Here is a 26,661-nt window from a genome sequence, read left to right on the forward strand (position 1 = left end):
AAAACAACTGTTTCCTGTTAGGCAAGATGCTGGAAGCGCTAGGTAGAGTCCCCCCTATTTTTTTTTCCCTCTGAAGCTCTGGAATCTGAGAGTCATTAGCTCATCGTGGGTAGATATTGTGTAATGCACCTGGAGCTTGAATTCTGAAGACCGACTGTGCATTATCTTGTTCGAGGCACAACAGCTCTTGCCCGATGTCCTTCCTAGGAGATGGAAAAACTAAAGTGTATGGTTCAGTGGCTGTAACAGCCTGCTGGAGGCTTCTTCTTGGGTTTTAAAGAGGAGGTCACCCTTTGTGTTGCTTGTTTGTAAGCAGATGTGGGCAGTGAAAGGGAAGTGATTCTCTTGATTTCTCTCAGTGAGGACCTGTGAAGTCAGTCAGTGGGTACTCTGATGCTTTTTGTTATGCCAGTCCTCTGTGTTGCTAATAGTAGTCTCTTTGCTAGCTAATAGAAAAATCTGGAATGGGTACTGGCTCTGCAGTCTTACACTATTGAGGGTTGGGCTCTGAAGCGCTTTGGTGTTGTCAAGCAGAGTGTGGATACTGCCCCTCAGCTTGGTTTGACCAGTGTCTCAAACTTCTAAAAGGTCCTAATAGGCTGGTCTGGAGTACTGAAAGCTGTGGATTGGCAATTGCTGTGTTGGGGTTTTTTTGAGGGGTGGGATGTGTATTGGGGATAGAATTAAAACTGCTTACTTGATGGAAATAACAGCAGCTCTTCCTGATATCAGGCTTAGGAATGTAGTGATACTACAGCATGTAGTGATTTCTGCAGCCTTCAAAATGGTATTGGAGCAGCTCACCAGCAGCAGAGCTTTGTCTCTGTAGAAGATGTAGGGACATGCAATTAGGGAGTTGAAGCAAAAGGCATCTTAAGTGGCTTCACGAAAGTAGTGGTGATGGAGCCGAAAACTGAAGCTGGGACAAGTCAGTCCAGAGTACTGTGAGCCTCCCCTCACTTCCCAGAAGAGACCTGGCTTATCTCCCTGGAGCCGCTGGGAGTGCAGCTAAGACTTCTGAAAGTGCAGTCCTAACCATCCCCAAACACCCTGAAAGGGCTTTCTTGTTGTTCCCTGGCTGAAATAATCACAGTGAAGGGCCAGCATTTCCCTACCTAAACTCCCATTTTCGGGATGGGTTCACCTAATATATTTATATACACATACTCTTAAACTCAAAAAAATAAACATCTAAAAAATAAACACTCTGTTCCTTGTCCAGAGCTGTGTAGCTTTCAGAAACAGAATTGCAGAAATACAGCCATTTGCACTGCAGTGAGGCAAACCTTCTCTCCTTCCTTGCAGAAGTGAGAATGAAAATGCTTTGGCAAATAGCTTTGATTTAAACTGAAAAGCCTCTGGTTTTCAGAGCTGCTTTTAAAGCAAAGGGCTACTTTGGCTTTTGATCCTCTTAAGCTGGGTTATTTGATGTGAAAAACACCCTGGGTACTCTGCTGCAGAGGGGAGCAGCTTTTCAGTTCTCTGTGTGTGGCTTCAGGAGAGGCCTGGCAGAGCACAGGGTGGCGGGGGGCTCGGGGGGCCCGGCTGCACGGCTCTGTAAATAAAGGGGCCTCTATTTCTTTGGATTCTTTTGCTGGAACTAAATATCATGATCAGTGAAACTCTTACCTCATTAAAGGAACAAGCCAGACTCCTCCAGCGTATGAGCAGTGTTGTAGCGTGGTTTGTTCTGCTGAGCTGATTTGCTGAACAGATAAAGGGAGTTTTAACCCAAAGAATGGCATGTAATATATGACCTTGGCTTTCAAAAGGTTTATTTTTGTTCATGCGACAAAATAAGGTTTTAATATTAAATATAGGGTTGGATTTGACTTGGCAGATACCAGAGCCTTCCATTACCGCTGTAGTCATAATATAAAACTATCTGATATGTGCCAGTGGCCATGCAGCAAGCCAAGAATTTCTCCATCAGTGTTTATTTTTGTGAAAACTTAGCTGGTTGCTTTGCAATTGGGTTGCCTATAAAGGTGATGTGTCCTTGTGTTGGAGGGGGCAAAGCAGTGGTGGGCACAATATGACCCATGCTGACTCTATAGTTAGCATCTTTAGTCTTGGGGCAATATATGGATTTATTTTTTTTTTCCTTCTTAGCATTTTAGAAGTGTTTACAAGAAACTTTCACTCAAAACTGCAGGGTTCACCAGAACCAGGACGTAAAACTATTTGAAATATTCAGATCTGTTAGTGCAGAAAGTTAATGCTGTGTTTCAGCTTGTGAAGCTGGGGCCAGCACAGATACAAAGTACTAATTTTGAGGTTTCCTTCCTGCACGCCCTCAGATCATCATCTTGCTGTAAAACTGAGGTGCTTTTGGACTGCTACATTGTAATAGTTTTGCTGAAGAAATGACCTGCAAAGCACTTCAGTGTTGAGATGCTGAACTGAGCTCCAAAGCCTTTGATCTAAATTGGCTTTAGTCTGAATCAGTTACCTTCAGATTAAACAAACAAACAAAATCACAAAAACAAACAAAGAAAACCACCATCCCACCAAAACAACAACAACAAAAAAACCCCCAAAAACCTAACTGTGACCAAAAAATCCCACCCTCGTCTCCCTAGCTTGCAGAGAAACCAACCCAAAATAATGCCAGAATCTTGCTGCTGTACATCACAAAGTGTGTAATCAAAGTGTGTTGCCTCTGCAGCTGACACAAGAGTTGGGGTTAGACTGACCTGCTGTGGACACTTTGCTGGCTGTGGAAGGGAGCAAGTTAGAACAGGTACAGGTAGCAGTGAACTTGGGAAGGTCAGTGGAGGAAGAGGTAACAGCTTCCGTGTGGTTTAGCAGGACTTCTTCCATCTATGGGTTATCCTCACCTCTCTACTCAGTTTTTTGTGGAAATGAGGCTTGTTTGGTCTTTCTCTTCTGGAATTCTTGTTTGGTTTTTTTAGCTTGTTCCTTCACTGTGGCTGGCTGAAGGTGTTTGACTTCTCTGGAAGTTTTCTGGAAGTTTGAGGGAAATTTGGAACTTGTGGGAAGAAGCATGAGTTTGAACACATACAAGCCTGCAAGGTGTGGTCCTTTTATCATCCAGTTCCTTGTCATCCCCCTAAGATAATTCTCAAGCAGCATACTCTGCAAGGAGGAGGCTGGCATGAGATTCCAGTGTTTCCACATGGAATATGAGGGAGGAGCCTCTTTGTCCTTGTGAAGGATAATAAGCCATTTGCTCTGTCTTCCACTGGCACATGTATCCGGAGATCTTGGGCTTCTAAGTGGGCAAAATCATTTTCCATGCATTTGATGGCTGTGCCTATTACTTGCCTCTCCACCAGGAGACATGCATCCTTACACTGGCAAATTTTGGAGTTAGGGCTAGTGTAAGCACTTGCATCCGAGTGAAAAGGACTTCCATAAGAGAAGCCAAGCTGCATAACTTGGCTACTGGATACTTCTCGGTGATTTTCATTAGACCAAGGGTCAGAAGCATGTGGCAAGGTTACCAGGTTTGTGTAGCTCCTGAAGCTCGTGTCTGCCTCCATTCTCAGGTGCATCCTCCTAACCTCGGCCAGGAGCTCTGATCCTGGATTATGGTCCACTGTTCAGTGACAGAAATGTCATGGCAGCTGTTGAAACTACATTCAATTTACTGTCAAATACAAGACCTTTTTGGAGGATAAAAGCAAAAGCTTTGGAAAAAATACTAGCTGAAAATTACTGTCCTAATTACATTCTGAATATTAATATTTCTTCCTCTGAAAGACTCGTCTAAATTAGACACAAAAAGTTACCAAAATAATCACAAGTTTTTAAAGCCATGTGTCACAATTTCCTCAAAACCAGATTACTAACCTAAAATTAAACAGATCAAAGACTTTTACTTTATAGACTGTTACTTCAGAACAGCTGCATAGAGCAAGTGAATTGCATGCATTAAAATTTTCCCTGTAACAAAGCTGTGTATTTTCAGCAAACTGTGACCATTAACTATTCAAAAACATTTTAAATCTAATCTTTAAATCTTATGTGCAAATAGGATTTTTCTAATATTTAACTGGTAATTTAAGAATTTGAAAATTATAAGCATTGTATACTGATGCTGCTGTATATTCTGAGTTTTCTTTGGAAGATACATATGGATTCTTCAGGAATTTTTTAAAATCTTAGAAGAGAAGTAACTTAGTGCTTGTTTCCTTATCTTTTATTCTATTTAGTAGTTCTCTGTTTTAGAGACTTTCACTACTGTATGAACAAATCGATGTAAGTGACATCGCCTGTCAGTTTTACCGCTTTGTGACTACTGGTATGTTGCTGAGCAGCAATGTTCTCCTAAATGTTGCTTTGATGGATACTCACCTGAACACTTCTGTTAATCAGTAACTTTCATAGGGATCAATATAGAGCATGCATGGTCTTACTTTTGAGAAGCAGAGATCCAAGAAGTTTAAAAAAAAGCCCACTAAATTCTAGCTCCTTGCATATTAGAAGTAAAGCTGTGTTGTTTCAGAACATGCCTTGAAAGGAGGAAATTCAATAGGGAGCCATCTTACTTTCCAAAAAATTTAACTGTGAAAGATCCGCTTGAAGGCTTTTTGTTGACTTTGATCTTTCTTAAAAATGACCCATTCATAATGTGTTTCAGTTTCTGGTTTTTCCTGGAATCAATCCTTGAAAATTATCCACTTTGAAGAGTTTTTGTTTCTCCCTTTAAGAAATATTTGTATTTTTCCTTTGCTAGCTGATATGTGAAACTAATAAAATACTAGAGGAGTGCTTGGATGTACAAAGTACAACTTTGCATTGGTGAGGCTGTCACTGTACTGTATCAGTCTGTTTGGTAGACCTCCATGATTGCAGGACACAGGATTCACTGCACATCCAGATTCCTGGATGGCTGGTTACTCAATAATCTCTTGCTTTGTTTGAGAACCAAATGTAATGATTGTTGCTTGAAGGTGTATTTCTTTCCTAAAAGAGGTTTTATATGTACCAGCTGAGCATTCTGAAATGGGTTTTCTGCCCTGTTCATAGAGAATTTGCTTCTGTAGTATTAATTCTCAAATTCTTTGTTGAGGATAATGTTGAGAGAAATAAAAATGGGCATGCTTGTATATTGTTTTACTAATATTTGCTATATTGTTTACTCCTCTATTGCAGATGTCAGAATGACTTTTAATACTTCACTGTTTTCAATCACGGATTTTTTTTCCAAATTTTTTTTCCTTAGCATTTGAAAAAAAAAGAAGCTTTCACTCAAAACAGGAGGGTTCAGCATAAAGCAAACTATGTGGAATATTCAGATCTCTTAACACAGAAACTTAATGCTGTGTTGCAGCTTTCAGGTTTTGTACCTGGGGCCACATGCAGATAAAAAATACTAATTTTGAGGTTTCCTTCCTGCATATGCTCTATCTCAGATCGTCTGAGATGCATTGTAATTGTAATTACTGTTGTTACCATTTTGGGCTGTCCCATAGTCTAGTTCTGTCCTAGGGTTTCTTTCTCAGCTACTTTAATTACAACATTTGGTAGTCAACTACAATCACACTTTCCTTGGAGAATCCTCAGAGTTACTTTGCATGGTGGATTTGCATCGATGCTTAAGTCTGATCAGTTTTAAGACTCGTCCTTGTCATTGTAAATCATTTCTGCTTCAAACCCGTATTACTGGAACAGTCCTTCCAACACTTGCAGCTGGTCACTGCACTGCTGGTGAGCTGTGTTTTTCAAATGGAAAGTGCTTTTGTTACTTTCCAGACTGCTCTGTTTGTCTGCTTTTAGAAGTAGTACAGTGTTATTAAACCTTTATGCATCGTATCTTTCATATGTGCCAGCAAGGTAGGAGCATCCAAGACATTTGCAAACTTTCTCCAGAGAATTTGCCAGTGGCTGCAGGTGTTGGAGATTTCAACTTGCAGAATGATACTAGTTTATGAAAGCTTCTGTAAGGTGTCTTTATGCTCAGTGTAAATCCTTCCTTCTTTCCTCTGCCTTTGTGGAACAGTTACAGCAAATGAGCGAGGGATGAAATGACAGTGGTAGGAATCACATAGATGTTCCCAACTTGCTTTCAAGTTTGCAAGCTTATATATTTTTCCATGAGGTTTCTTATTTTCCACAGGCAAATGTGGCATTTTTTAGCTGCTGGGGATTTAGGAATTAGTGCATTGTGGGAGAGTTTATTAACTTTCTGCCTGCATCTCCTTGTTTCTCCCTCCCCTGTTGACCATCCGCAACATAGAAATTGTGTGTTGTTCATCAGAATGTTCAGCTGTTTCAACCCAGAAACCTTCTACCCAGTACTTCAGTTGCATGCCACTTCTCAATGCATAGAAATTTGAATTCACAAGGGTGGAATAACATTATTTTCTGTTATGCACTTTCTTCGGTGTTCCCATTTAGCTATCAGTGCAAAACTTACAATGATGTTTCAAAAACAAATTCAGGTTGCTGAAAATCCCACCAGTCCCAGGAAAGAAGTCATGGTTCCAAGGCTGCATTATTCTAACTGAAAACACTACTCTGATAGTTATCTTTGAAATTGTATTGCCTTAGCTAATCTAACCATGTTATGCCATTTGAGCCAAAGTAGGCTGAAAGAGAAGTTCTAAATTTATCTTTTCTATGAGGAGAACACTCATCCTTTTTCCACGGTCCTAAGCTTAAAGCCTGCTCTGGTTACAAGAAGTATGTTGTGACTTTTTCTTTTCGTTCCCTCCAGGTTTACGGGAACAGACGGACCAAGTGGTTTCGGATTTGAGCTGACATTTCGACTGAAGAGAGAAACAGGGGAGTCGGCGCCGCCCACGTGGCCAGCAGAGCTGATGCAGGGCTTGGCCAGATACGTCTTCCAGTCAGGTACCACAGGGTTCGATACACGGCCTCGCTTTTTCCTGCTCTGGTTCTGAAGGGGCACATCTGTTACACCGTGTGACGCTTTTCTCATCGGCACCCAATCAAATCTTAAGAATTGTCTTTGTGTGGGAACCCAAAAGAATGTGTTCCTTCCATCAGCCCAGCTTGCTGGGACAGAACGCACTGCTGTTCAGGTAACTGCAAGTCCCAAGTACTGAAAAGCTGAAGGTACAGAACAGCCAGTAATTATAGGAATTCTGCCCAGTGACTCTTTGTTTCTTTTCTGCATAGTTGGATTCATCTCTCAGCAAGAAAAGCACATTTGCTTATCCTGAATGGCTCAGGAGCAGCCATCTGATAAAGTCTCACTTCTCAGCAGAAGGGTTATAACTTCCAAAAACATTGCAGCTCCTTCACAACCAAATCTCTTCCAATGGTTCCTGCAGTTGAGGAGTAGCAATGTATGTAAACACAGAGCTCTTGAGATGTGAAAATGTAAAAGTCCTAAGGGATGCTAAGGCTGAGAGGGCCAAGGAATTAACAATTGTGAATCATTAATGCAGATAGAGACTTGCCAGAAAACTGGGAACCAAGGTGCCTACAAATGACCCTCTTGCACTGTTCTTTCAGGGTTTCATTTATATCAGTAGACTGAATGTTAGTTTCAGTGTTAGCACATGAAGACTCGTGGAATGGCTAAGTTCCTAATGTACTTAAAAGGCACTTTGCAGCATCACAAGATCTGAATGAAAACATTTGAAGAACATTTTTTAACCTAGTTTGAGGTCCTTTGCAGGTAAAGTACCTTCTAAGTCAATGATTATTGAATTTCTAACATTTGGTACCTGCTCTACTAGTTAATAAATTGCTCAGTAACTTCTGATTCTGTCACTGGTTTTCAGTCAGCTGGCTGACTCTCGAAGGAAAAAGGTCTGGATAAGAACAGGATTGCTCAGCTAACATCTGTGACAAATCTCTGAGGCAGTGGCAACTCTTCTGGGGTATTTTTCTAAATATTGACTGACGTAGACCAGTGCCAGCACAGACAATTGCTTGTCTTTTTGTAACCTTTGCTGTGTAGCTGTCTTCCCCATTTGCCATCCAAAATTTGGCTCACCTTTCTGTCTTGATTTTTGCTACTGTTAAGCATCTGAATCCATGTGACTGTCATTATTTTTGCCATTGTTTGAGGTTCCCATTCCTGCCTAAATTGTATTGTACAATAGCTCTTTGATACTGACCATGCAGCGATGAATTCATACCCACATTTTCTGTGCAATGATTGCAGAGTCCAAAGAAAACATCTGTGTCTAAAGTCTCCCTTTTAGATATAAAATAACATACATGTTTCATGTTATCTTACATTAAGACCCCTTTTGGAGGCTTTTAAATTTTCTAGTCCATGGTAGGTTCTCATAACTGTCTCTTTGATAGAGTAGTTTCCATGCCTTCTATTCACCCACTAAGCAGCCTCTCTATAGCAGTTGCTTGTTTGTCTCTGTCTTTTCGTGGGTGAGAGAAGGTCTGCAGAGTGAAACAGGATTTGGTAAGGTACTTTAGGGCAAACTTCTTGGTGACTAAGCTGGCATTTGAGGCAGAGACTTCCCTTGTTTGATTCCTGCCCTAATGCAGTCCCACCTTTTTGACCTCAAAGCCAAAGAACTGTTTTTAGACTGAAAAGAGTGGTTGTGTCCATACATATCAATCTGGCGTGAACTTCTCAGGCCCTCCAGTGTTATCCACTGCTTATCCATGCTGGTTTTGACTTTCTATCCACCATGACTCTTTAAAGGCACTGCTCCAATACACGCTAACGGATTCTAGCCTCTGGGTGTTTAGCTCTCAATTTGCATTATGAAAAACAAGAGTGTATGAATCATAAATTGACTTTTTTCTTTTACTATGAAATGGGGTATGAGCCAACACTACACTCATTGGACAATGGGCAAACCACGTGCTGGGTTACCTTAGGAAGAGCATGAGCAACAGATTAAGGGAAGTTATTAACTCTTTGGCATGGCACTGGGGAGGCCTCACTTAAAATACTGTGTTCTGGTTTGGGCCTTCCAGTTTAAGAGATACTGAAAAACTGGAGGTAGTCCAAGGTGATCAGGGTCCGAGGGCACATAAGCTATGAGGAGAGCTGGGGGAGCAGGGTCGGTTTAGCCTGGGAAGAGAAGGCCAGGGTGATCTAATCAGAGCCTACAGCTGTTGGGAGAGTAGTTACAAGATTGTGGGGTCAAGCCCTAAATAATACATCAAGGGACTACAGCTCTGAATTGCAGTGTGGGAGGCCCTGGAAGGGCTTCAGGGAAAATTCATGCACAAGGAGAGTTGGAAAGGACAGGCAATGGTTTATAAGAGAGATGCTGAATCTCTGTTTCCGAAAATGTTCGGAACTTGGTTCAAAAGAGCCAAGTTGGCCCTGATCTAGCATTGGTGATGGCTCCACTTCAAATAGGCAGGCTGGACAAGAGACCTGCAGAGGCTTCTTAAAATATTACAGAAGTATTGGATTTTTTTTTTCCATAGTGCTTTATGCCCTTAAGCAAGCAGCTTTGTGCTATCACCAAGTGTTACCAACCATTCCTTGCCTTGTAAAAAGGGAATCTATGTGCTGTTGCAACAAGTGAACAAGCTCTAGTTTTATTTCAGTACAAATTGGATATCATATGTCTCTTTTGAATAAAAACCTTCTCAGACTCAAATCTTCTAAAGACATCAAGGTTAATCCTGACAAGATGGTGCATTTAAAACTAAGACTTGTAATAGGGCATACTTTATCATGTTTCTTCTTGATCTCTCAGGGCCATACCAGTTGACCACAGCTAGATGCAGTAAGCTTCTAATTTAGTCAAAGCACTCTCACTCCATTGCTCTTCAGAGTGCTGAATCCTTCTGCTACATATATTGTGCCCCACTTTGTTTTGCTTTACCTCCACAAGCTGTCACCTCTGAGGCTGGCAATCTCCAGAGCAGTTCCCATGTTCTCCCTTGCATCACTCCTGGGTAACCAGGCACCTATTCCTCAGCAATGCTACTGGTTTGGTTTTTTTGGCCTAATAGGATTTCCCTTAATTTGACATTCTCACTCTGAAAAGCCAAGTGAGCTTCTGCCGTCATCTTTTTTCCTTGGTTTTTTTTTTTTAACGGGACTTCTCTGATTAGACGTCAAAACTTTAAAACTCTGAAGCATTTGAAAGGTTGGCTCTTCTGAAGCTCATTGGGCACTAGGCAGGCTGTGGCACGACAGCATTGTTTTACGTGATGAAAGGTTTCTTTTTGCTCAAGTTCTTTCTGACTGTACCACTTAAAGCATTTGTCAAATGCAACAGTGACAAGCGTTGTTTGACTCTGGTGTATGTACCTTAACGTTGTCCTCTTTGGTTGTTTAAAAAAAATATCTGTGGAGTCTCTTTAATACTCCAAAGTAGCCTTAAAAACATTTGATGAACTGAAACAACAAATGCTTATGAATCCACTCTGAACAAGAAGTAAGAAAAAGAATAAAACCGGCAGAAACTTTTTGGATAGGCTCCAAGCACTTTCGCATGTCAAAAGATTGTTTACTCTGAAAGCTATGCTAAGAGCTAAATTCTTATCTCTTGATAAAAGCCAACTTTTTAGTTATCAGAGAGGCACTTTGCTGAGTCCAGTTGAAGCTGGGGGAGAGTAAGGTATAGTTATACTCCTGCTGAGCCTGAGCGTTTTCAGGTGGTGACGACTGAGTTGAATACTCATCTAGCAGCTACTGCTGTCCTAAATATTATTCCTGTGTATTGCAGTTGCAAAGTATGTCTCATTGCAAAAGGTGTATTTTTGTAACAAACACTTTCAGGCAAATGAATGTTGCATTCCTTTGTTTCTCTCTCTCCTGCGCTGTGGCTGTGCTTTAGAAAAGCAGTCTTTTGCATTGAATTTCAAACCTCTTTGAGCCTTGGCTTCTCTGTTCACTGTAACAAGCACTTGATGCTTTGTGCTTTTGATTAAAGGGCACTACTTACCCTCCTTCAACAAAACCAAGCTTGAAAGTCTCAAAAAGTTTTATTTGTGGCTTTATCTGTTCTTAATTTTATCACCGTTTGACCATGACCACAAATTCCAACTCTGTTATTTTTAGTTTTAAAAAAACTCCAAACCCTCAAACCTTGAAAATGAAACTGCACAATTCAATGACCTTAGCTTGTCATGGTTCGTGGCTATACTCGAAATATCTCATGGTAGAACAAATTTATACTTCAATTCAAATGAAAAAGAAGGAACGCTTTGCCTGAAGAAAGCTTATCCAGAGCTTAACTCTTTATGTACTGCAGTATTACAATACTTGCTCACTATAGAGAGACTATGGTTTGTGTTTTTCTGAAATTAAAATCTGCCCTTTTTTTTCTCTCTAAGGTAAATTTAGATTGTTTTCAAGGGCCTGACTGATATGTGTCCTGAGAGCAATATACTGGAAAAAAACCCCAAAAAAACAAAAACAACCACAACAAAAACAAACCCTCAAAATGCAAAAAAAAATTAAAAAAAGGTTGTTCCAGCATGGATTTATCAAGATTAAATCAGAAAAAATTAATTGTGACAAAGTACCAGGCACCATGGGAAGCAGTGAATGTTGGTTACCTTGTTAGTAGTGAGATTTTTTTAATTGTCCTTTCTAACAAGTATGTGAGTGAGCTGAGGAAATGTGATCTTCATAAAAGGTAAAGAAGATGGATACAATACTGGTTGAATATTTAGACCGAGTAATTGGCAATGTGTAGTCATCAACCACAAAAGCTGTGTAGAGTTTGGACTCCTCTAAAATCTCTTGTAGAGCTCATGCAGTTTGGTATTGACCAGGATGATGAAATGCAGAGTATCCTGATGAAATCTGCAGACACAGCAAAGCACTATGGCACAGAGGGCTGGAATTCAGAACAGCCTGAATTCCAACAACCTACAGAAACAGTCCAAAGTACCGATGTGCAGGAAGGGCAGGGAGGTGCAACAGGTGTGAGGTCCTGTCCTGACAGAAGTAATCCAGTGAAATCAGCTGGGGAAAGGCAGCAGATCTGAAAGGAGAGGAAAACTATTTGGAGTTACTATCACCAATAAGCTATACCTAAACCAACATCCTCTTCACACTGAGAGATAGAAGTGAAATTATTCTGATGTACAAATAGAAATGTTCTGTGTATGGCATGTGATAGATGGCACTGCAAGAGAAAGGGAGACCAGTATATCTCATTTTAGGTGAAAGGCTTCGAGTCAGATGCATCCCAATTGGAGAGAGCCTGGAGGAGACCAGTAAGAATGATCCAGAGGTCTAGAAAATATGACCTGTGGAGGAATGATCAAAAGAGTTATGTTTGTTTAGTCTAGGGAAGAGAAGATGGAAGGAAGATGAGAGAACAGTCTTCAAACATGCAAAAGGTTGCTGTAAGGAACAAAGTAATAAATAAAGTAATCCCCTACTGGGGATAGGAGAGACTTATCAATACAAAAATTTCTGTAAAATAGGCCTAAAGTTTGTCATTAGGAAAACTTTCGAATGGCAAGTGCAGTGAAGCACTGAATAGTTGCAGATTCCCTACTGCTGCATACCTTTGAGAACAAGTCAAACTATTCTTCGTGGATATTTGTCAGGAAGAGCTGATCCTTCTTTAGGTGAGGGCAAAGTAGGAGACTTCTTAAGTCTCCATTATATTATAATTACATCTTGAATGACTAGGTCTTCTAAATAGAATTTTCTGTTTCCATAAATATATAATTTATCTTTTTTCATAGTCTCCTGATTACTAGTGCACTGAAAGATATTTAAATGTGAGTTTGATGTCTCAACTAATTTAAAAGTTGAATTTTAGTATTTAATCTTTGACTAATCAGTAGTAGGAAGCTGTTTGTGTCTTGGGGGTTGCAAAACAGTAGTAACCAAATGTACAGGCAAAGAAAATAAGCATGCAAGATGTTAAGTTCAACAGTGGCAATTTAATGTAGATTTCAGCTGATTACTTCAGGAGAAAATTACATTAATTATTTCTTAGAAAACTTATTACTTTTGAAAAGTGGATTGGACAACCAATTCCAGTAGGTACATAGTGAGTTATACATGTTGATAACAACATGTCAAAACAGTGATCTAACTGTAGCTGCTTTGTTATGTGGAGTTTTTTTCCCTGCAGACACCTCTGCACTGTCATGGTGAGGATTTCCCTTTTCAGAGTATAAGCAATGAAATATATTCTCTTATTCTTTAGTTATTTCTGTGAAACCTGTAGGGACTTAGTATCCATGAGCTTCTATCCTCTGTCACGATTCAAGTCTGTGGGCCAATTTCCCAAAGCTGGAAAGGAGGATGGTTCTGACGCCTGCAAGTGCCTTGAGGCAGCACAGCTGCATAAGCCTCCGGCCTCCAGGCTCAAAAGCAAGCCCAAAATGGGGTACATCTAGCTTTCCTTAGTAATTTCTTACTTTCTTTAGGTAGAAATTATTTTATGACAGCTTGTGTCCAGTTTGAGGGAGCACACACACTCAAACACACACACACACACACACACACACTGTTCCTGCCCACGTGCTTGATGTCCCAGTGCATCAGTTTGGGGCCATTATGCTATCTCTGTATGCTGCAGTTTCCCCCTTCTTTTTTAAACAAGGGTCATTTCAGAAGTTGTAAGGACTGCAGGTATAGGTGCACTCTTCTTATTCAGCAGTTTTCATCTGATTCAAGTTAGTTTAGTCTGAGCCACAGAGGCACTTTGTGTTTGACAGGCACAATAACTTTTACTCTGAAAATGGGGCTCATTGGGATTAAGTGATTTGACTGGGGTCACAGACGTGCAGCCATTAAGCCAGCAGATAACTTGACACCTGCTGCCCTGCCGTAACCACTAGGCCTCATCTTCAGATCTTCTGGAGTCCAAAAGCTTCAGTGTAATAGCCTCAGTGACTCTTTCTTTGCCAACATGTTTTCAAATATTCTTGACACAGGCCAATTTCTGTGTGTAAAAAGGAAAAAAATAAACCAAAACAACCAAACTCCAAACCCAAAACAAACTTCTTGCTTCCTTGAATACAAATGAAGCTTGTCTAGCTTGTTTGTAAAACAGTGTTTATTTCTTCCCAGTAGGATGACTAAAGCCAAATAAAATCTCCCAGTAATTCATATATATTTTTCCCTGACTGTGCCTTTATCTTTTTTTTCCCCAACCCCAGGCTGATTTATTATTCTCTTCTGGTTGCTATGGCTCTGTAAAATATATATATTTTTTCTATCATCTGTTTGTAATATTGACCCGTTTCCAGTGTAGAGCTGGCCCTGGCTCCTCCGTAGTATTCCAGGATTTTAGATTAAAAACAAGGGGGGGGGATTAACTGCATTTTTTAGCTCTACAAAGTATAAATCAACATCAATTTCATTTCAGCAGAACCTGTTGCGTAGTGAATTCTGCTCCGCAAACACTGAAACTGTAGCGCAGTAAATTGCCGTAGGTGAACAGGACTCACCCGAGTGTGCAGGCTGCATGCCCTTATTCTGCAAAGGGGTATGGAAACATTAAGTCACTGGTTCCAATTTAACCCAAGTTTGTCATGGCCAAAAGCTCTCATCATCTGATAGTTATTCAGTGGTCCATGAGAAATTGGTTGGGTTTTAGCCTAATTCCTCTTAGATGTTTCCCATAAAACAAGCTGTTCTGTGAGCAGCAGCTCGGATCAAGCCTAGTCCTTGTGTCTTTGTGCACTAGCCCCTCTGTGTCCTGCACTGCTGCAACAAATCCCCTTCTCCTCATACTGCTGCCTGTGAGCCCATCTCCCCAGTGCTTCCCATCCCTCCCCTCGTCTCCTAAGCCAGCCTTGTCACATCCCCTCGTTTCCAGCTGGGACGTACGTGCTGTGACCAGTACCAAATAATGTGCTGGCTGATAAAACAAACCGGTTGCTGGTGTGCAGAATGGTTGGCTGATGTGCTGGGCACGACAGGCAGCTATCAAGCTCGTGCTTTGGTCTCAAACCTGTTGCTGGCTTCCTCCAGAGCTGGCTGGCAGCTCTGAATTTGTCAGGGAGAGAATTGCCAAATGTAACTCTTGTAAATAGCCTTGAAAAGCATTGCAGCAAAGTGCTTGTTGCAGATGGACCTGGCCCTTTTTACTCCCTACTGTAGATCACAAATAAATCTTATGCAGCACTGCAAGTAATCCAGAGAGAAGCATCTGTCTGCAAAGCTGTCAATCAGACAGCACTGAGGAGACCTCATGGAAAATGTTTTTGTCTGTGGAAAGGATGACTGAGAGCAGACGTTCCACAAGCACATAAATGCATCTTCTCTTGAAATACTGTCCCAGGGTTGTGCAGGGAAAACACTGAAGCTGGGACCAGATTTACTCTTACCATCTTGTTGCTGTTACTGCTCAGGATGCTCAAGGATTGGAACTTGCCTGCTGGCACTGTGTGCTTGCCCTGCCGTGCCCTGCCCTGTCCAATGCTGGATGTCAGATGCCTGTTGCATGTCCCGCCAGATGAGGCTCATCCTACTGTGGCAGCTCTGCTCTCCTTGTGTGTGTGCACCCCTCAGCTGGCACAGGAGCAGTGCCAGATGCAAGCAACCCTTCCTGCAGCTCAAGAGCCAAGTCTCACGCCCATCTCAACCTGTGCATGCAGTTTTAACCCATGCTGACTTGACTGTGTACCTGAGCTCTCAGAGGAGAAACATTAGTGTTGTGGTGTGGCTTTATTTGTGTTTTCTTTGAGTGCTGAAGAATGGGGCAGCTTCTGTCCTACCCGCTTTCCTGGCATAGCAAGTCTTAAGAAACCTTCTCATTGTTTAGTCTTTGGTATCAAACTTTTTCCTCTAATCCATGTTGGTTTTTTTCTGTGACTGGGTATGGTCCAGCAGAACTCATTGGAACTCATTATTATAGCTCTTCTTTTCCCCCCTCTCAAGAAACTTGCAATTTCCAGCACTTGTTTTAAGCGTTAAGGTGGTTCTGCCGACCATCAGTAGGGGTCTGTAAGGACCAGCTGTACCCGTATTGACTGTTTGCAACACCCAGGCTCCTCAGTGGAGGGAGCTTTTCAGTTGAAAAAGATGGAGAGGACAGATCTTGGCGCTGGTGACACTGAGACTGGTGCCTGGGTCAGCATGCAGAGGTGCTTCTGGGTTCCCTAAATTAAATTAATGCAGCCCCTCTCTGCAGGCTGGCAAAGTTTAATATTATTTGTCAGTTTGTATGACTAATCTGTGGGACCTTCATAGTCCAGTGCTTTTATCCTCACTTGTGAGGAAGGGAAACACCCACCTCTGTTTTTTTGGTGGGTGCTGAGACACAGGCTTTTGCCAGTCATAAGAGAGGAACTTTGCAGTGGCCCTGGCCATGGCTGAGACTTCCCAGGCTGTGAACTAGCACACACGTGGTGGCCTGTCCTTCCTCTCTGTGAGTCCTCTTTTGGTCAGAGTGGTTTCAGGTGTGGGTGGTTAGCTGAGCACATAGAGCAGGAACACAGCTGTGAATGCTGCTGAGTGCAGTTATGCCACCACGTGGGTGGTGTGCCCCTGTTCTTCCTGACAGCATAAATGGAGTTGCATGGCCTTAGATTTTGCTGGTTATATTGACTTCTCCTCCTGTTCAGAATGGGCAGGCTGCTGCCCCTTTGCAATACTGGAGGCACCCCAGTGCCAGGCTCAGTTCTGCCCTGTGCCTTCAAGCGCTGTCCCTTCATCAGCCACTGATGGCACAAGCTGGCAGTTATTTAGCTTTTGCTGCTTTTGGTGAGTAGCATCTCTGTGGCCTTAATTTGGGACTTGCTGGGCCCTTTTGCCACACCAGCAAATCTCTTCTCCACAAAATTTCTATTTCTGCAGTGATAAAAAAGCCACTGCAGCCCTCTGGCCAGGTTTAAAAAGTGCAGGACACTCTCTCAGGAATATGAGAGGAAGGGACCAGCACCACTGCTGTGCAACGTTGCCTTTTGCTATGTTAGCACTGGTGATGTGAACCTGGGCTGGGCTCCTCCAAGCTTCCTCACAGTCAGAAGTGCAGCAGTAGGAAAGCATGACTGAAAACCCCAGAGTTTCCAAGGACATCTGTACTCTCATTTGACTTGGAGGATGAAAAGTCTATGTGTTACACTGTCAGTGAGCTGGCTATATAACATAAATTAAAGCCTTTTCTTCTCCACCTCCCTAATCTTCTGAAGTTTGGTCTTTTTTCCACTCCTGCAGGACTCATGGGTCAGGCAGGTTACTTCTGTGCCTTGCCATGGAAGCCACTGTTGTCTCTCCAATTTCTAGCTCTTGGCTGGGAACAGGTCTCTGACCTTCTCCAGCCCCAAAGGATAGGTTGACACTAAGGCGTGGAGAGACCTTGTGCCAGGAGCAGAGGCACAGAAAGTCTTTGTTCCTTATAAAAGACTTTGTTGAAATAGAAGGAAAGCTGTCTTCCCCGACTGCTTTGCTGATTGCATACTATTTCTAGGCAGTAAGTGAGGGATCTCAGTGCAGCCTGAAAGAGAAGGCTTGTTTGTAGCTACTACTGCAATTTAGATAAAGTAGGTTTAGGCCTGGTTTGACTTGGCTGGATTTCAGCTGATGCTGTCCCTTTTAATTCTGTCAACTCATGTCCTGTTCCTGCCTGGGAACTGAACTTGGCTGGTTGTTTTTCAGCTGTTCAGTACAGTTCATTCAGTTGGTTTGTTAAAAAAAAAAAAAAAAAAGAAAGGGAGAAAAAAAGGGGGGGCATGGGGGAGTCAAAAATCTGTCTTATCTCTCTCTGCTTTGCATCAGTCCATGTGCCCTGGCTCTGCTCCTAAATGTCAGGGATAGACAGAGCAGCAAGACTTTAAACTCTGATACATGGTTACACTTATAAGTGCACAAGTTGGTTTAGCTTTCACATTGCACCTGAGCTGCTATGGGAGAGGGGGGAAAGAAGCTGACACAGAGGCCCGGAAGAAGCTGTGTGAGGCATCTCTGTGCAGGGCTGCAGCAGCCAAAGAGGCAGAGGGACAGCCAGCAGGCCCCACACCCTGGGATGCCGGGGTGCTGGCCCTTAGCAGGTATGCATCTGGAGGGGCTGCAGTTCAGGATCTGGACTGATCTTGCTGATGCTTTCTGCCCAAAGTGGAGGGGAGCTGAGCTCTCTGCAGGAAGAAGCCTTATCTCCATCCTGCCTGGAGCCTCCCTGCTGCAGGAGGGTGAGGAGGAATACACGTGATGGAGACCAGCAAGCCCTGTTATGAAGAGCATCTCTTAATCCTGGGATAAGGAGGCAGGGGAGAAGCTGCACATGGTCAGCCCAATCTCGGACAAAGGCTCTGTCCCCTGTACTGAAGGAGGAATTCAGGACAAAGGAAACAGCGTGGGGAAGGCAGAAAACTCCCCCTCCTGCTGGTGTGAGGTCCTTTGGCCTCTTATATATGAGGTCTTTGTCCGACCCGGCCTTTCCTGGGAAACGGAAGCAGCCGCTTTAGTAGTTAAAAGCTTCTGCAGAGAACAGTGTTGCCTCCTCCTATGGAGGAGCTGAAAGCCACAACACAGAGGGATTGTTCCGCAGTCGCAGGAGCATCCTCTCTCACTGCCTGTGTGCAATTGTTTGGGATGCACAGAGGAGAGTCTGAAGGTTACATGTACTGAGTAGCCTTCTGAAAAGGACTGTGTTTTCCCTTGACAGCTGCCGAGCCCATGTTAGATGAAACTGCAAAGAAGACTGGACTGAGCTGGAAGTTGGGTTCACTGTTACATATCCACCTTCTTACACATTCTATTGAAGATCTGTGCAGCAAGTGGTGCTCAAACTGTGCTTTCTGACTAACTCACTCTGCCTGTGAGAGTGGCAGTGTGCGGAGCTCATTACAGACTGTCTTCTGAAAGCCTCAGATGCAAAGATCCTCTGCAGCCTGCTAAGCCAGGAGGCAGCAAATGGGCACAGCAGGGGAAGCATTTTGTTCTTGGTGGGGAAGAGAAACTGGGAGAGTATATTCAGAGGCTGCAGGCTGCCCAGAGCCTGAGAAAAGTGGACTCCTGTGCTTTTTGGTTTAAAATTAGGGGCTTAAGTTCTGAGTCTTCTCAGAACATTTGGGATGGCATTTCAAAAGGTGCACCATAAAGAGGCTGGCCATTTTGCATTTGAACCATAAATACAACTCTTGGATGAAGTGTGTTTCTCTTATACTGCTGTAATGGATGCATAGAGCTCAATGCATAACTGTTTTATGCAAGTATATGTGAATGCAAAGTTCCTCTGTTTCCTGCCCTTCAGCCTCCTGCTTTGCCAAAGTAAAACAAAAGTTTGGCCTGTGCAAGCTTTAAATTCCTGAAAATTTAAGGGAAAATAATCAACCACTGAGAAAAATGCCACAGTGCTCTCTCAAAGACCTCTGCCCTTTTGTCCATTACAAGCCCCAGAACTAATGCCTGGGTAATCAGAACTCTTTTCTGAAGGGGTTATGATGTGATAACTTTGTGGATGTTTTCTCACAGACCATCTCCCCTTTCTTGCCCTTTCTTGAGTCATTTTTGCTGAAAGGAATAATACCCTAGTGCAGTGTAGCTGTCCCTCTGTCAGATGTCTGTGTTATGAGGGCTATTAAACGGAGCTGCTTGCACGTTCTTTGGGTTCTTCAGAAGCAGATATTGCCTTTGGTTCCCTTTCAAGCTCCTTGAAAACTCTTCAGCAGGAATGTCGTATAGGTACATATCTAGGGAAAGATCACAAGTGACTGTACGGGCTTATGGTGCTTGTGTGTCCATCTAAGCATCTTCCCTTCTCAGAGCCCTGCACCTGAGCAAGTATGTAGGAGTCCAACGACAAGGAAAAAAGGTTGAAAACCTGCTGCAATTCTCTTCCCTCACTGAGGACACCTAAAGGTTGCTAAATGCAGTGGGTATAAGTCTTTGTTCTAGTTGCACCTGGCTGGGAAAGGTTCAGGCTTTCATGTTTCAGAACACAGGATAGGGTTTTTAAATGACAGGCAAGTATCTCTTCAGATTGGCCATGTTAGGACCACATGATCTGTAAATAAACTGTCATTAAATACCTGTTTTGAGCTGAGTCCTTATCTGACAAGAGATCCTGCTGTATAATATCATAAACTGTCATTAAATACCTGTTTTGAGCTGAGTCCTTATCTGACAAGAGATCCTGCTGTATAATATCCTTTCCTGCTCTTGGACCTCCACTTCATCCTCAGGCTATTCACTTTCTCAAACTATTGAAGACATAACTATCATCCTTTGAAGGGAAACTGCAAAGCACATCTTATTCAGGTGAAGGATGCAGAAAGCTGGTGGCAGCACAGCTGGACAGAAGTGGAAGGATCTTTGTTGGAATTTGGCAAGTGCATCACTCCTGCTCCCTTGAGGTTGCAGGGATGGGGGGTGGAGAAGGTAAGGGGAAGACTGGAGGAGGTGAAAGCAGCCCAGCCTTGCAGCACCCAAGAGACATGGGTCTGAGTAACTGGGTATAGAGGAGGAAGAGCTTGGAGGAGGAAACTTAAGTGGGGCTCAGAAGGAGCAACTCACGTCTGTGTTCGTTTTCTTTCTCTGCCATACCCAGCAATGCCAGGTAAGTCCTTTCATGCTGCCATGCCTTCCTCCAGCTTTCCCTCCCTGTAGGAGGGATCCATGCACATAAATCTGTTAGATAGGTGAAAACTCTGTTGTTGCAAAAGCAAGGTGGGAGATGCATCCTGCCCTGGGCAATGCTTATACTGAGGGGATGCCAGCTCCTGCCTCTACTGACTGCAAGGACTGGAGAAGGCTGTAAGGAGCAGAGTGGAAGAGCTGAATAAAGTTGTGGGGAGGAGAGGAAGTGTGGGAGGAAGTGGCTGACGGAGCAGGGCTGTACAGAGTCAGGGAGAGGACAGGAGGCCCACTGCTCACAGAGGGTGGGAGCATGCCCTGGGCATGGGAGTCACTCTCTGGGAGGCTGTGTGAGAAATTCCCAGAGTCTGCAGTCATGGAATTTGTGTACACACATAGCAATGGGCAGGGAGAAGGAGCAAGCCAGATATGCAGATGTGTAAGGGATGGAAAGAAATGTCTTGAAAAACAGAAGACTGAGGAGGCTCAGAACCAATTTGGTTATTGTACAGAAGCTTTCTTTTTTTTTTTGGATAAAATATTGCACTCTGCATTGTCACATGAGGCATCTGGGTGCCTGGGATCTACTTTGTGATAAGAAAAGTATTATTTGCAACTCCATCAGTGGAAGCTGCAGTACAGTGAGACACATTTTCCACCATCTCACTGCCAGTAGTAAGGTGATGGCTCTGAGCAGGGCACACAGAAGTGAGGAATCACCTTGTTATACTGGATAGGTGTGGAAGGCTCTTCATTGGGTTTTCAGTCCAGGAGAATTAAGTGATCAAATAAGTTTTTATGTGTTTGCATAAATTGATGGGGCTTTTTGGTAGGCCTGATAATTTTCCAGATTTAACACCTTGGAGCTGTGCAGTAACCAATTTTGTATTTTCAACCTGCTAAACAATTTTTTTTAAAAAAATTTGCATCACACTTCTCTGCGTTCTGAAACTGTCTTCAAACCTCAGAGGTCAAGCAGTCCTTACAGTAGTGATAATCTGGGTTTTACCCCGCTATTTTTTTTTAAAAGAACCTTTTGCCTAGGCCCCTTGTTTCTAAAAGCCCAATTTGAATCCCTGCAGCGGAGCTATTGTTTAATTGTACTCCAGGGATTTAATTCTTCCTAAGGCATCTTGTCTATGCTGCATGTCTGCATCAGGCAGCAGCAGTGTGTGAATTTGCACCTCTTTGGAGTGCCAGGGCTGGGGCAGTTCCTGTTTCCCAGGCAGGAGATATGGGGCAGCAAAACTGAACTCAAAAAGAAAAACATGGAGGAAAAGCGTTTTTTAAATGTAATGCAAATACATCATGGCTTGGATTCTGCTAATTCCTTGTATATTCTTAAAACACGTTCATCTTGACTTGAAAACAAAATTTTAAACTAACTGCCAGTGGGCCCCACAGATTATATCCCAATTATTAGGTTAGGAAACTAAGCAGACAGACTGAATTTAGCATTAATTATCATAATTTAACGTGACTGGCAAATGAGTCCAAATAAAGTCCTTTCCTTTTATATTCTGTTTTTTAAAAATTTCCATCTATTTAATGAGTTGCAATAACAGTATTACTTTGAGATTTTTAAACACAACTTTCATCTTTAGCTTTTGTATCTATTTATTATAGCTAACATCTTTGCATACATGCTTATAGCCATTATTGAACTAGTTAGAAATACATTAAGTAGCTCTGGTGAAAAATATAATTAATACATTTCAGCATTGGACTCTTGTGTTTGCCCCTAGTTTCTCACAATTAATTTTAGCTGTTCAGTGTGCAAAATGGTACTGAAAAACAGGATCAAATCTTACTTGTGACAGATTGCCAGATTACTTATTTTAACAAAGCCAGAATGTAGATTAAAAATGTGTTGGAGAAAATACATTTATATAATAAATTATCCAGACTGTGCATGGGGTAATGGCAATGCAATAAATTACGTTGTTTCTGTAAGTATTGGATAAGCTGTGTTCAATTTAAACGTCTGGCTGCATCACTGTCATGCTGGTCAGGAAGTCACTGGGGGCCTTTTTAACATTCCTGCACCCATAAGTCATGGAGTTAAAATCCTCCTTTGCCCTCAAATACAGAATTTCTCTGAGTTATGCAGGCTGACATATGTGACTTGCTGCCTGCACTTTAGCTGAGATCTCTCGGTCGAATACAAAATGCATGTTTGTACCCCTTAGAGCAGCGAGTTTTCAAGCTGCTGGGTGATGCAGATAATGTAGGTCTGGCTCGTGTGAGGATGTAGTCATCTTGTTTGCGTGCCAGCATCCCCAGTGCCACATGCAAAGTTATTGGGGTTTTAATTTTTAGACCAAAGTAGCAGAGAATTGCCCCGTGTTGTGCTAGCATAGCTAAGCAACATCACTCCCTCAAGGAGGTGATCCAAGTAGCCCTGCTGTCTCAGGGGGACAAACAGGATTGTATCTTTCAGTGTAATTTTGCACATATCCCTGAATATTATGTGTGACCTTGTAATAATGGCCTGGCTTTCCCTAGAAACAGGAGGAACATAAAAACTTGCTTTTGAAAGATATGAGTGCAATAGAGAAGCTGTTTTCTTAAAACTAAGGACACTTAGCAGTTAATGTACTTAGGGCTTCTCCCACTCTATGCAGTATCACCTCCTAACCTGTAACACACTGTCCAGGCAGTTTTATCTGACTGATTAGTCAGGGCAGTTTAACCCCTCTGTTGCCAATTTTAGCTGGCATTTGGAAGGAGGAGGTGTCTTAGAAGAGATACAGAGGAACAGTCAGGCTACAAATTTATGCTCCTAATTTGAAAATTTATCTAAAGAATTACATGGTGTGACCATGTCAGAAGGGGCAAGTTTATGGCCTTTGGATGAACCAGGATGGTGCAGTCCAAACTGCCTCAGAGCCAGACAGTCTGGGGACTTTATGCCAGGCCATGCATGTCCTTATGGACAGGGGAAAGGCCCTTGCTGTCACCTTGCTGGTAGAACAGCATCAGCTCTTTGTTTCCCTTCTTAAGTTTCCAGTGCAGGAGAAGATACTTAACTCCCAGATGCCCATTTGCCATTTGGTCTGCATGCGAGGTAGCCAGCTCACTGGAGATCTTCCCTGACCCAATTTCAGCCCAATGCATCCAGTTTTTGGATGCAGCTCTGTTAGCTCCCAGTGCTCCCCTCTGTTTGCCATTCTTTTCAACTTGCTCCCTGTGGCAGTTAAGGGAGTAAGGACTCCTAGCAGGATGCCATATGTGCCCAACTGGCAGGTTTAAAAAAGAAATTGAAAATACAGTGAGAAGTAGTCAGTGTTTGTGTCTAGAGCTAAGTAACACCTCTTGAGCATAGATTGCATACCTCACACTGTTTATAAAACATCTTGAGGCCAAGAATAGGACTTGGTTTTATTTCTTTAGGCATCAGCTATATTTAGCCAAATTAAAGGAGGGAGGAGGAATGCGCTCTGAGAAAATACATAAGCAAAGTTAGACAAAGAAAATTTACTAGTCTATAGTGCAGTGGTTCCTTCTGAGTTATTTCCCCAGTTCTCATTATAAAGCAGTTGGGTAGTAAAGTTAGGAGGGATTGTGCAGCTGAATTATGACCGTTGCTGCATGAAGGAACCTCACCTGCTTTATGTGGGCTGTAAAAGAAAATTAATAATGACATTTTAAAGACTTCAAAATATGGCTAGTTGAACAGAGTGGTCTAGTATAACTGTCTTATAGATGCTGCTTTTGCATAATAGAATAGTATAAAAGCTGGTCTATGGCAAATTTAGAGACTTTTCATTTTTTTAGAGCTAGAGAGAGGCTTCAGATTTGCTTTTATAAATTATGAAATAAAATAGTAAGTTTGAAATTAAATGTTTTACTGAATTCCTTGTTGAGTTCTTATGAAATCAAGTTTCCCTATGAAGCAGTTGGATTTCAAGGAATCACTATTCCCCAACAGAAAGAAAGAAAAATCAATGATTTTTGTTAAAACACAAACTTGCAGAAAAGAACCAGTTTCAAAACTGTGAGGATGGGTCACCTTGCTCTGCTAGGTTTGAGACTAGTTAGTGGCCCTTCCAAGCAGGAAGGGTGCAAATGTCCCAGAGGATACTGTGAGCAAACCTGTGTATTTACAACACATCCCAATACTCCCATGGTAACTGCTGAAGGGAGTGAATTTATCCTGGGGCAGATAAGGTAGCTTAGCTCTTCCTTCCATAGAGGGAACATGTAGCCACCTCAAGTTTACCATGAGACAGAAGTATTCAGCAGCAGTCAGCTTGTATGCAGTAAGTCAGAGCCTTAGTTTGCTCCTGAGGATTTGCCAATTCATCCATACACTAAAATAATTTGGATTCAAATTTTTAACATATTTTTTTTCAGTTCCCTGGCTATTTAATTTCTCCTGTTTATGGCTAGATCATTTCTGTGCCTTGGCACCTGTCCTACGGATTTAACAATTCCCTGGTCATGTCTTGGTACTTTTTCTGATGACTGTTGTTTTTGCTGTGTTCATCTAAGATGAGGTTTATGCAGTCATGGTGTTCTCATGCCTCCAAGATTGGCTGTGCCACCCTAATGGTATTTGAACCTGTTGGCCACTGTCAGACATAACAGAGTGGTAGAGCTCTTGGAGAGACTTGGTGTTTAAAGGATTGTAAAAATGAGCAGACAAATGAAAACACTGTTGCCCCTATAGTGGAGAAGAGTGGAGATGTGTCACACTGGATCTTAGACACAAGTGAACCTAGATAGGGTCCTCTTGTTCGTGCCACAGATGCAGTAAAAACTTTAGTCAGAGTTCCTTCCTCCTTAGGCAATGATGGGTCCATCTGCAGAGAAGAGTGTCCCTAGTTCTCCTGCTCATAGAAGTCTTCTCCAACCTTACTCCTGAGCATGGGAACACACCAGCTGCTTTGAAGCTTGCTATTTATTACATGAATATATCAAACTCCTTCCATTATATACAGTTATTTCCTTGGACATGTCACATCTCTTTTTGTCTTTGCTGTGGATTCAGATAACACGGAAGTTCAAAGAAGCAGAAACCTGCAGCAGCAAATGACACCAGTCTGAGCATTTGCTGCTCCCAGACTGATCGTTTCCTTTTTGGAACAGTAGAGAAGGTGCTTGTTCAGTAGAAGCCCATCATTTTTCACAGGAAACACTGAAGGCCATCTCAGCTTTTCCTGGATGCTGGATGCAAATGCATTTCATCTCATTAATAAATACAGTACAAAAGGACTTCCTGGACATCTGTTGTGCTTCAGTAAGAAACTGTGCCACAGGTGCTGGGTTCATAGCAGTGCAAAGCAGAGATCTCGGAAATCAGTTTGGAGATGGCAGGCTGTTTCTCCAGTCAGTCTGCATGGTATGGAAGATGTGGGGATGCATTTTTGGGAACAAAAGGAGCTGTCTTCAGCCATATCTACCTGAAGTGTGTTGCAAACACCTTGCTCCTTACAAGGTGTTTGTGCTTCTCACGTACCTGAGATGAGTGCACGTATCCTGTGCCTACCCACCTCTTGGTGTTATGAAAACACCTGTGTCCATGTCACAAATACTAGCACATGGTACACATTGTGGATGAAAGGCAGGTTGTACAGTGTGCTATTGACACCACTGCAAATGATAGAAAGGTACAAAAACCACAGGAGACTTTTCCACATCCATCTGTGCTGTGATGACTTTGAGGATTTATCAGTTTTAAGTTCTAATTCAACATTTGTAAAAGACGCAAATTTCATTATAAATTTACTTTAGAGGAATCATCTATCAAAACTTCAAGATTTTCTAGCTAAAACATTGTTTAAAAGTTAAGTACTTGAAAATATTTTGGTTGTTCTGTTTTGAAAACCTGAGTGTGAAAGGTGGGATGGGAGGATGCTTTTCCCTGTTTCCAGCATGAGGCAATAGAAAGTGGTTATCTAGTCCTTTGTTTCTGTAACTTCTTAGCTTCTGTGGCTACAAGTCCTGCAATTCAGGCTGTTCTCAGTGCTGCAATGGTCTCTGTACAAGAGCTGATCTTACATTCCACATGGGTGACAATGCCACAAGTGGAAAGCTGAATTCCAGACTGTAATTCCAAATTTCTTGCACTCTCACAGGTTTCAATTTGGCTTCATGTTATTTGCAGAATTTTTTTGTGTGTGTGATTTAATTGAATAGTCAGTGTGAATTTTGTGGTGTTCCTGTGCATGCAAAGGAGAGGGAGATTTTGTAAATGTTCAGTGTTCACATGGACATAAACAGGTGGGTTTCCAGCAGAGACATTTGCATTTGAAAACCTGCTCTAAACGGGCTGGGCTTTCCCA

General features: G+C 42.3%; 1 protein-coding gene across 4 annotated transcripts in view; it reads left to right on the top strand.

Annotated features, from left to right (window-relative positions):
- The window catches only part of SUFU (SUFU negative regulator of hedgehog signaling), a 98,770-nt gene that overhangs the window by 23,194 nt on the left and 48,915 nt on the right, over nucleotides 1-26,661 (top strand). For all 4 annotated transcript variants that reach the window (XM_064663170.1, XM_064663171.1, XM_064663168.1 and 1 more), the window contains exon 3: nucleotides 6,686-6,822. In XM_064663170.1, coding sequence (XP_064519240.1) covers nucleotides 6,686-6,822 — 137 coding nt within the window. The remainder of the gene's footprint in view (nucleotides 1-6,685; nucleotides 6,823-26,661) is intronic.

Source organism: Pseudopipra pipra, chromosome 8, assembly GCF_036250125.1.
Source record: "Pseudopipra pipra isolate bDixPip1 chromosome 8, bDixPip1.hap1, whole genome shotgun sequence".
Classification (NCBI taxonomy): Eukaryota; Metazoa; Chordata; class Aves; order Passeriformes; family Pipridae; genus Pseudopipra; species Pseudopipra pipra.